General features: G+C 43.0%; 1 protein-coding gene across 11 annotated transcripts in view; it reads right to left on the bottom strand.

Annotated features, from left to right (window-relative positions):
* Window positions 1-1,220: 1,220 nt before the first annotated feature.
* The window catches only part of LEKR1 (leucine, glutamate and lysine rich 1), a 221,482-nt gene continuing 211,018 nt past the window's right edge, over window positions 1,221-11,684 (bottom strand). For 10 of the 11 annotated variants that reach the window (XM_051818730.2, XM_070072606.1, XM_051818732.2 and 7 more), the window contains one exon: window positions 1,221-6,448. In XM_051818730.2, the coding sequence (XP_051674690.2) occupies window positions 6,035-6,448 (414 nt within the window). In that variant the 3' untranslated portion in view covers window positions 1,221-6,034. The remainder of the gene's footprint in view (window positions 6,449-11,684) is intronic. The other variant, XM_051818734.2, reaches the window with a different exon arrangement.

The raw sequence follows: 11,684 nt of genomic DNA on the forward strand, positions 1-11,684 counted from the left end.
TTCTTTGAGTCCCAAAGACAGTTACTTTTTTGATGTCAATTTTTACACTCTTCTTCCATAATTCTTAGAGTACTATTCAGATGTGTATTTTCTTTTTGGGAGAGTTTTTATGAATACTAAATCTGCGGGGTTATCTGTTGTCCAAATGAAAAAGTAGTTACTATTATTTAATTTTTCAGAGGAGCTGTAGTATTTGTAAATAGAGGATATTGCATTAATTGGACCCAATCTCATAAATAAAATGCACATCTGCTAAAGTGGCAAGAGCTGGTACTGGTTTCGAATATCCGAGGACAAATCCTTTCCCTCTCTGCATAGAATTTCAATCAGTGGCCTCCTGTTTATTCCCAATACTAAAACTTTATTGAGAACTTACTTAAGTCATGTCTGGACTACTGTCCTGGACTACCAACTGGTGTTCCATCTCCAGCCTTTCCATTCCATAATTATTCCAGTACAGCCCATGCAGAGCACTGCCCAGATTTTAACAAAGTACATACCATTTCCAGGCAAAAGCCTGCACTGTAGCCTTATTCACACAACAGGATCAACCTATCTTTTTTTTTGCAGTTCCCACTACTTCTCTTCGACAAGTATTTCCTAGACTTACTATATCTGTGATTCCGTTTTTACATTTCCTACAGCCGGTAAACCTTTTTCCATTTTTAGTGTCAATTCTTTCTCAAAGTATTCCCTGATTCTTCCAGCAAGAAGCTGAACTCACATCACACTTGCTCTCAGTTCTCGTCTCTTCTCCACACCTTCCGCCCTATGTTATAATCTCCGCATGTGCTTTTCCCCTGCTGCCTCCTATGCAATTCTTGGGAATCTGTAGCACGTCTTACCTTTGTTGTTCTCCACATGTAGTAGTGCTCCACATGTGTTGGGTAGATTAGTGAATGAATAATACAGTTTTAGTATTAATCTGTTGATCAAGATGCTCAGAAACTGTAGAAGTTTAAAATTATTTATCAGTCTTATCTATTATCTATTTTGAACAAATTACTTAATCTCTGTGACTCAATATTCTCTTACACATTATGGAAGGGATTAAGGGATGTCTTAATGGCCACAAAATACTATGTTATATTAATGTTGGAGATGTGGGGTATTTTGACTTTTAGATCATTGTAAATATAGTTTGTCATAGGGGAAGCATGTCTCCTATTCAACTACTGTATTAAAAAATCTCTATATGTAAAATTAAGATTACACAAAGATGGTATCATTTATATTTAATATTAAAAAATACAACACAATAGCATTGGCTTCACAGTTTGCTACTACATAGAGTTAATATTTCCAAGAAGAAAAGGCAAATTTTTTCCTTGATATGCTGCAGTTACCACTTTAGGAATAATACCATATTGCCTATCATGGTTTGGAGACCATTGACAATGTTTTGTGTTAAATACAGCATACAGTCTTTTTGTAAAACATAAAAATGAGAACATCCAATAGTCCATAATCATTACAGGATTTGTGAGTTTGGGGTGCTACCAAATTGATTTCATGTGCTCCATACGCTTCAGCATGATGGAACTTTTAGCTGCAGTGGGCTACCTCTCTTAATGCCAGAGTGACACAATATTGTCATAGCCACAGAATTTTTTTTCTTTTTTTGACAGGCAGAGTGGACAGTGAGAGAGAGAGACAGAGAGAAAGGTCTTCCTTTTCCATTGGTTCACTCCCCAGTGGCCGCTGTGGCCGGCGCACCGCGCTGATCCGAAGCCAGGAGCCAGGAGCTTCTTCTGGTCTCCCATGGGGTGCAGGGCCCAAGCAATTGGGCCATCCTCCACTGCACTCCCGGGCCACAGCAGAGAGCTGGCCTGGAAGAGGGGCAACCGGGACAGAATCTGGCACCCCAACCGGGACTAGAACCTGGTGTGCCGGCGCCGCTAGGCGGAGGATTAGCCTATTGAGCTGTGGCGCCGGCCCATAGTCACAGACTTTTAAAAGATCAATCTTGACAGAATTTGTTCCACAATCAAAGAAATTATCTATAATTGATCTGTAATATTAAAAACATGTTTTTTAGATAAATAGGACATCAAATGATACTAAACAATTTTTGACATTGTCAATTCTATTGTCAGGAAATAAAATTTGTAAGCAGTCTGACCAGCTATGATTACAGTATTTTAATTCTGTAAGACTTTTCCAAATTGCTTGAGAAAACTATATTGACTATAAGAGAATTTGCTCATCTTTTTCCATCCAGTTTAAGAATGAAAACAATGAAGGCTATTACTCTCTGAGGAATATTTTCTATGATATTCTTTCTCTTAATACCAGTAAACCATGGAAAACACATGTGAATGGAGAAATTAAAAGTAGACTTAATATCTATTATATACATTTGAGAGCTGTGTTTTGCCATATAATGTTCACTATTTTCTTAACATTCTTGATACTGTTTCATGCCAGGAGTTCATTCATCACTGAGAAAATCAAGCAAAGGCTGAATGTGTTCTTAATCTCTAGATTATATACACTAATACTTTTGTTTTTCAAAACACCTTTCTTCACAAGGCGTAAGCATATAGCTTAGTCTGCACCGCTGTAATGTACTAGGTTGAAATAAATGTAAGTATTGCCTTCCTGTTTATCCATGGTGATTTCTGACACACTCGTAGTATATGACACAACCTTAACTGCTGATCATGGTTCTATTCTCAGAGTGATGGTTTACAGAATTACTCACTGTAAAGCAAGCGTGTAACAACTGAGAAGCCAGGGTTCACATGGGTAGTCTTTACATCATTTTAGGAAAACTGTGACTTTCTTTACAAACCTAAATATGCTCATAATTTAGGAGAAATGAAGGAACCCATTGTATCCCTGGTTCCTGAAGGGAGAGCTGAAAGTGTAAGACTGGGAAAGCCTGTGTAGCCTGATCACAAACACTGCTGCCCAAAATATTCTTTCCTGCTTTCACTAGCTTTTGCATCCACCTTATACCATGAATACTTGTAACTTATGCATGCAAATGACAGACCAGAGACAGTGAAGTCTAATGGGTGCCTTGCTGGCATTATACAAAAATAACGAGGCACGCCAACTAATCTTAAAAAATTTTTAAAGTTTTTAAAAATTTATTTGAAAGTCGGGAAGACAGAGAGAAGGAGGTTCCATCTGCTAGTTCATTCCCCAAATGCCCACAATAGCGGGGACTGGGCTGAGGCAGAAGTTGAGGGAGTGGTAGGAACCCAATTATTTGGGTCATCACTGCTGCCTCTCAGGATCTGCATCAACAAGGGGTCAGCAGTCAGGAGCTGGAGCCAAGAACTGAACCCAGGCACTCTGATGTGGGATGTGGCCATCTTGACTGCTAGACTAAATGCCTGTTCCACATTTTTTATTTTGAAGTGTATTAAAAAAATATGTAACTAGCAAATCAAATTCATTACTTTGTAGTTACTCTTCTTTGTCCAACTTTTTTTTTTTTTTGCATACGTTGAAGCTTAATATGTGAGTGCATTTAAAGGAAAATGTTGATTAAATGCTGTATAGGCACTAGTGACAAAAGCCATGATGGAGGCTTAGAAAGCTCTGGTTAGGTGGAAAGGAAGGGATCAGGTGACAGTGGATCTGCTTCTGGCTCTCTCACTAACTAGCTGTATCACCTTAGCGGAGTCAATCTTTTGGGCATCTATTTTTACCTTATCTGTAAAGAGATGGCTGGAACAAACCCTAGGGCCACCTGTTATGGATTGGGCAGGATTTGATTTTCCAAAATTCACGCAGATGTGAAACTCTGAAGTCTTACGTCAAAGGTTCACAGAATAAGGGTGGAGACTTGATCTAAACACAGTCTCTGAGGTGTGCGAGGTCTTTAGGTCACTGGGGTATACCCTCAGAAGGCAAGTCTTGGAAGGAGTTGGTTATTTTTAAATCAAGTCCTGCCTTGCTTCTCTCCCTGTGTCCCGGCTCACTATGTCATTGTACCCCCTGCACACCCACTCCGCCAAACCAGCCTCCAACAGATGCAGACCAGGGGGCTACCAGAGCCTGAACTGTGACCTGCAAACTGTAAGCTGAAAGAAACTTCCTCCTTCCCAAGAAGCCCCTCTTACGTATTTTAGTTAAAGTCCTGAAAAGCTGACTAACATGCCATCGGGTCTACTATATCACACTCTCTTGTCAAATGCCATTACAAGGAACTTCAAAAACAAAAGCAAACATTCCAGTCTGTAACACAAGATGCCTCACTGAAACTAGTCTGTACAATCAACGGACCTCATATGTGTTTTGAGGTTCAAACACTGTAGTGGTAGGTTAGACTAATTCCTTTGAAAGGGTGGAGATAAACTGGATTTTGCTAATTTCATTTTTTTTTTTTTTTTTGCACATGGGAAAGAGTCCCAGGTACCTTTGGATTTATTCATTAATAAGGTAGCCAAATTGGAGAAAACTTTATGGGTAGTATTTCATGTGATATTTTTCAAATTTGGGAGTAGAAAGGCTGAAGGTCCATCATGCAGTCAGTTGGAGGATTTAAGCCAAGTCAGTTTCTGAAGAAAAACATACTTATGCTAGGCTGAGAAAAATAGACAAACTCTAGCCTAAAGCAAAGACTTGTGTTATAAGAAACAGGAGGAGCCTGAATCTTTAAGAAAACTTAAATTGGCTGGTCTGGTTTCTGGTTTTACTTTTTTCACTCTGAAAATAGAAACATGTTAACCAGTTACCCACTTTCAGGGGTAATAAAATCTGAATCCCAAATTAGCTGAATGCGCCTTTTCTAAACTGCTTTGAATTAGTTCTCTTCCCAATGGCTTGAGAATGCAAGTTAAAATCAGAATCAAAATAAACTCAAAGTAGAAAATGTACTGTAATATGAGGGATCTTCAAAAAGTTCATGGACAATACATTGTGGAAAAAAACTGCATGGATTTCAATTTTTTTTGCATCAAAATAAACATCTTTTTTTTTTTTTCATTCTGGTAGTAATTGAAGGGAAGAGTAGCAGAGAGAGAAATGGAGAGATACACAGAGAGATAGATCTTCCATCTGAGTGCTCACTCCCCCAGTGCTGGCAACAGCTGAGGCTGGGCCAGCCCGAAGCCAGGAGCTAGGAATTCTATCTAGGACCATCATCCGCTGCAGGAAGTTGGGGTTGAAGCAGAGCAGAGAGCATTTGACCCAGGCACTCCGACCTGGGATGCAGTGTCCTAAGCTGGATGGAGCTCAGCCTCCCGTGCCACAATGCCCACCTGCTCAACTTCTGTTTTAACTGTGTTTCCATGAACTTTCTGAAGTCCCCTCATATTTTCATGGTCAGGCTGTTTCTAAAATACTTTTGATAATTTAAGAAGTAAATCACCTTTTCCTTGAATTGGAGTTACCATCTCTTTTTCTAGAAGGTTCTCAGCTTCTCAGGGAAGATGGTCTTCCAGAAAGTTATCTATTTTTACTTCTGACATAGCCTAAAGAGAAATTACATGAACCAACTGGATTGTAGGGTTAAGAAAAGAATGCTTTGACAGTGCTAATGAGCTCCTGTGAATATCTGAACTAAGCATTTTGGAAATTATCTAATTAAAGACTAAAAAACTTTTTTTTTTCCCTACTAGGAACACTTGCTACATCTATTTAACCTATTTAGCTCAACAAACAAAGGGAAAAAAACACCAACAGAACCAATGTGATCTATTTTTTGTGGAAATATACCTGCAAGAGGAAAAAAACAAGGGGGTGTAGAAGAAAAAAAAAGATGCTATGGGTAAAAAAATTTACCTGTGATCTCTAAAGGGCATATTCATAGAACACTTCTAGACACATATGCTACATACATATAGAAATTGACCTCCTGGAAGACCAACAACTTCATTGTCTATTTCAAGTTCAGAGGCTTCTTGGAATATGTGTTTTCACAGTCTCCTGGCTTCTTACGTTCTTTTGTTAAGTACATCCGCTGACATGCATTCCTAATCTGCGAACCTGCTGGATCTCTCATTCTCAGTGACAGGGAGTCTCCGCGCCCCCGGAGAGCGCGCACCCCGGGGCGGAGCCGCTCCTGACTCCAGATCAGTCACTGTTGACTCAGCCTCCTCCGAAGCATGATCGCCAGCCTCCGCCGGGTCTCGTTCACTGAAGGTGACTGGCCCCTAGGAGGGTGTGTCTGGGGGAGAACAGGCAAGCCCGAGCTGCCGGCCCTCTTGGGCTTCTCCGAGGCTGGGGCAGGGGTGGGTTTGGACACTCCATACAGGCTGGGGACGCGGGCTCCTTTTTCCGAGTTCAGTCTCCCAAGGCCTCTCTCGCGCTGGTTACTGACGGTCGCGGCGCAGGAGGTTAGACTGCCCTTGCCGAGCGAACAGGGCGACAAAGGCAGGCTGCCACTGAGCTTCCTGAGCTCCAGGAGCTGCTCTCTGGCTTGACTCAAAGCCTCCGTCAGTTCAAAGCGTTCTTCGCACTCTCTACGCACCGTCTCCTGAAGAAGCGTGTTCTGCAAAGAGAGAAGGGAAAAACTCACCCCTGGCTTTAAACAGCATCTGCAAGTGGATACTGAGGGCGACAGGAACTGAGAACTGAACTGGCAGCCAGAGGGCTGCACTCCTTGATTGTCCCTATGAGAACCTACACACAGACCGAAGCGCAGGGTGGGAAGCTGGAGACAGCTTGGAGAGAGCACTGGCTTCAACCCCTGCAGTTTGCAGCAGAGGAGTTAGGGACCAGAGAGGTTGAATGACCTGTCCAAGGTCACTCACTTGGGTGTAGTGGAGCTGGGATTAGAACCCAGGACTTCTAATGTCCACTTTCAATTTCTCTGCCTCATGACTCAGACAGCATGTTCTGCACATGTGGTAGCTAATGGTTGATATTTATAGAATTTTTATACTGAAGTTACATTACAATTCGTAAGAATTATAAGATGGAAGGAATAACACAATGTATCTGTATAGCATTTAAACAGTAAGATCAGTTATTGATATGATCCCTTCTCGATGAAACTTGAATGTACTGATCATTTGCGATTTTGTAAGACAATAGCCAAATAAAGAACTCTACCTGCTTCCAACTGCATTCAGCAGTTGGCCATCGACTCACCAGATGCTACAGTGGATACCATCCCTGCCCACAAGAAGCCTGCACCCCCCAAGTTCGACAGAACTGCTTTGTATGTCCCTAACTGAATCCCGAGCCCCAGGCAGAAGCTAGGGGGCTTTAACAGAGCCGTCTGGAGGGCTCGCTCAAGTGCTGAATCCCAACCTGGCAGGGAGGTACTGGAGCACATTTCAGCTTCCCACGTGGGACTGGAGGGCACAGAAGGCCCCTGCAAACTCTGCGATTCTACATTTCTAGCCGAGTTCCCCATCCTTCATCTATGAAGTTCATCAAAAGTACTTCAAGGCTCACAGTAAGAATTAGGTCTTGGATCTCCCTAGTGTCCTGACATTCATGTCTGCAGAATGTTGAGAAAGAGGTAAAAAAGTAAACAGTTCCAAGTAGAATGCTATTTTAATTAGGAAACACAGTTAAAATGATCGTGCTGTAGGGTTCACCAATGCAAAATGAATTTCCATCAGGTTGGCTTGTTTGTCAGAATAGCCAGAGCATTCCCAAGCCTGACTCGGGTGGAAAATATCCCCTGAAGGGATTACTGACTAATCTGCTGTCAGTGGAACTAAATTACACAGTGTCAGGGACAGTAGCTTCTTCCTGTATTTGAGTTTTTTTTTTATTAGGGGCAGAATTCTATTCAATTCCAAATCAAAATGAAAGAATATGGAATAATTCCAGATTAACTAGTTGCATAGTAATTTTCTATAAAATAAGCAGCATGTATGGCTCAAAGTCTCATCATTTACATAATTATTTATATACATCGATGATCATATATTTTTTAAATTGTGGAATAATTCTATTTATCTTTGTCTTTTTTTTTTTTAGATTATTTATTTGAAAGGCAGAGAAGTACAGAGAGAGAGGGAGAGACAGAGAGAGATATTCCATTTGCTGGTTCATTCCCCAAACAGATGCAATGGCCAGGGCTGGGCCATTCTGAAGCCAGGAGCCCGGCGCTTCTTCTGAGTCTCCCATGTGGGTGCAGGAGCCCAAGCACTTAGGCCAGCCTCTGCTGCCTTCCCAGGTACATCAACAGGGAGTTGGATCAGAGGTGGAGCAGCCAGGACTCAAACTGGCGCCCATATGGGATGCTGGCGTCACGGGCAGTGACTTTACCAGCTACAGCACAATGCTAGCCCCATTTTTTTTTTTAAAGGAATTGAACAAAGATGCCATTTGTGATTTTATTGCATGGTTCACATCGACTCTACTTGAAATATCAGGACTTGTTGGAAACACAGGGGAGGTGGGCAGAGAGAAAGATTAATAAGGAGCTATGTTAGGGTTCACCCAATTAATTGCTGCCAACAATTAAAACTGACAAAGAAAGGTACTGAAGCTCAGACTCTTTAAGTGCTGAATGTAATCTAAAAATGGTGGTGCGCTGTGGCGCAGTGGGTTAAAGCTCTGGCCTGCAGCGTCGGTATCCCATATGGGCACCGGTTTGAGTCTCGGCTGCTCCACTTGACATACAGCTCCTTGCTAATGCACCTGGGAGGGCAGCAGAGGATGGCCCAAGTCGTTGGGCCCTGCACCCATGTGGGAGACCCGGAAGAAGCTCCTAGCTCCTGGCTTCAGATCAGCGCAGCTCTTACCGTTGCAGCCAATTGGGGAGTGAACCAGCGGATGGAAGACTTCTCACTATGCCTCTCCTTCTCTCTCTGTGTAACTCTGACTTTCAAATAAATTAAATAAATGGGGGCCGGCACCACAGTGCAGTAGGTTAATCTTCTGCCTGTGGTGCCAGCATCCCATACGGGCGCCAGTTCTAGTCCCAGCTGCTCCTCTTCCAATCCAGCTCTCTGCTGTGGCCTGGGCAAGCAGCAGAAGATGGCCCAAGTCCTTAGGGGCCCCTGCACCCACATGGGAGACTCAGAAGAAGCACCTGGCTCCTGGCTTCAGGTCGGTGCAGCTCCAGCTGTTGCGGCCATTTGGGGAGTGAACCAACGGAAGGAAGACCTTTCTCTCTGTTTCTCCCTCTCACTGTTAACTCTACCTCTCAAATAAATAAAATATTTTAAAAAAGTTAAAAAAATAAAATTAGTTGTCTAAGACATTACACCAGGTATGCAGGGACCATACTATTCCTTGGACAATGAAGCAATAAAAAACAGTGGGGCATTTTCATCTGATTTTGTCCAACTTTTCTAAACTCTATTATATAAACTTTCCTTTAAAAGGAAAAAAAGTAATATGTTTTTTTTTTTCTAGCAGAAAATGTGTAGATGTGATTAGATTAAGCTGATTTCAATAAATTAGTATGAAAATACTCTTGGTTAAGAAAGCTATGAGAGGGGCTTGCATGGAAGCCACCAGCTGCAACACCAGTATTGCATGTGAGCACTGGTTCTAGGCTTGGCTGATCCATTTCTGATCCAGCTCCCTGCTAATGCACCTGGTAAAGCAGCAGAAGATGGCTCAAGTGCTTGGGCCCCTGCCACCCATTTGAGAGACCCAGATGGAGTTCCAGGCTCCTGGCTTTGGCCCGGCCCAGCATAAGCCATTTTGTAGACACTTGGGGAGTGAACCAGCAGATCTAAGATTGCTCGCTTGCTCTCTCTCTCTCTCTCTCTCTGTAACTCTGCCTTCCAAATAAATAAATACATCTTAAAAAAAGATAAAAAAAAAAAGCAGTAAGAGTTAATTTTATTTCCATATTTAAAACAAAAAAGGGATAGGAAAGAATAATGAGGTCAGCACACTGGTGACGTAACAGATGCAGCAATATGAAGGATAAAGTGATGAGGGGTGAGACGACAGCTTTCACTACAAGAAAAGAAAACCCAATCAATTCACAAATATGAAACTCAAGTCTTAAAGGAATAGTGCTCTAGAGAAACATCCATGGAGCAAGTCACTTCAAAGTCATTTTTGGCAAGTGACAATTTCCTAAAGGAGAAAATGAAAAGGTAGAGTGAACAATAAATCCCCACAGCAAGTTCACTGGGAGCCAAGAGCCAGCAGAATCCAAGTGGAACTTTGTACCCATGTTTTGCATCCAGTGAGGTCTGAAGCAGTCATGGCACAGTTCCCATGAACCCTAACTAAATATATTCCAGAGTGAGTGTATGGCCAGCTACTGCTGACTGTCTCGGTCTGCAGCCCACTGCTCAGGAATATATCTGGTTAGGGCTGGTTCTTCTTCAAGGTTACTACCTTTCATGGCACAGGACTAAAAATCTTTCTTCTTTGCCGTTGGTTCACCCTCCAATGGCCGCTGCGGCCGGCGCACAGCGCTGATCCGAAGCCAGGAGCCAGGTGCTTTTCCTGGTCTCCCATGTGGGTTTAGGGCCCAAGGACTTGGGGCCATCCTCCACTGTACTCCCGGGCTATAGCAGAGAGCTGGCCTGGAAAAGGGGCAACCAGGACAGAATCCAGCGCCCCGACCGGGACTAGAACCTGGTGTGCCGGTGCCGCAGGCGGAGGATTAGCCTATTGAGCCGCGGCGCCGGCATAAAGATAATTGAAAATGAATCTTGATGTGAATGGAATGGGAGAGGGAGCGGGAGATGGGAGGGGTGTGAGTGGGAGGGAAATTATGGGGGGGCGAGCCATTGTAATCCATTAACTGTACTTTGAAAATTTATATTTACCAAATAAAAAATTAAAAAAAAAACTTTCCTCTGTTATTTCCCAACCAGGGGGACCTCTGCACTGCAAACAGGATCCCAAGTCGGGGCTTCTATTTTTGTCTGTGCCAAAATACTATGAAATCTTGGATGAATCTTATTAATCTTCAGATCCTGGCCACCAGTACTGTGGGGAGCAATCCGGACTAGACTGTTACTCGAATTAGGACTTATTCTATGCATCTGCTCTCCCACAATATGGCGCTGGGAGAGAAGTAAACAGCTTCCGCACAGCTGCCTCCAGTTCAACCAATTAACTGTAGGACTTGCTCCTGATTGGAGAGCAGCGTACTCGGCGTGTGGGCAGCCGAGTTGGGATTGGCAGAGAAGGACTATAAAGGAGGAGAGAAACGGCATGCACCAGGAACATCTATGAGGAACATCTAAGGGGATCACCTGTGCAGCCCCCGAGAGAGCCGGCCGGCGGTGTGCTGCTCCCCTGCGGAAGTGGGGAATGTGGCCAGGGGGAACTGCCCTTCCACGGAGGTGGAAGGGATAGTAGCCAACCCGGGAAGAACCAGCAGCAAACCCGGGGAGGGCCGAGCAGACGAAAGAACAGCGCAGGGTCCTGTGTCGTTCCTCCACGAAGAGGGGGAGCGACAAGTACTCCCTAGTTTAAAACTGAAATTATAATTCTATTCAGCAGGAAGTTCAGATGTTGTAATTTTTTTCAATCAAAGGGTTAAAAACTGGAAATGAGACACATGCAAGTTGAGGGTTGCTATTTCAGAAGTGGAATGTGACAGGGCATGACAAGAGGACATGTGGATGTGGCTAAAGTCAGTAGACACATTAGTGAAAAATTCCATCAGACTTGAAAAGAATCAGCCACTTGTGATTAGACTGTCTTCAGCAATTTAGGCAAGGGGAAAGTTGGGTTGTTGCAGCATTTTTATATCTGTTTTTGTTGAACAACATGGAAAAATGTGTAAGGTGGAATGCATTCAATGACTGGAAATGGTAGGCAAACAGGAAAATAATCAGGGA

The sequence above is a fragment of the Oryctolagus cuniculus genome, chromosome 4 (assembly GCF_964237555.1).
Source record: "Oryctolagus cuniculus chromosome 4, mOryCun1.1, whole genome shotgun sequence".
In the NCBI taxonomy this organism is placed as follows: domain Eukaryota; kingdom Metazoa; phylum Chordata; class Mammalia; order Lagomorpha; family Leporidae; genus Oryctolagus; species Oryctolagus cuniculus.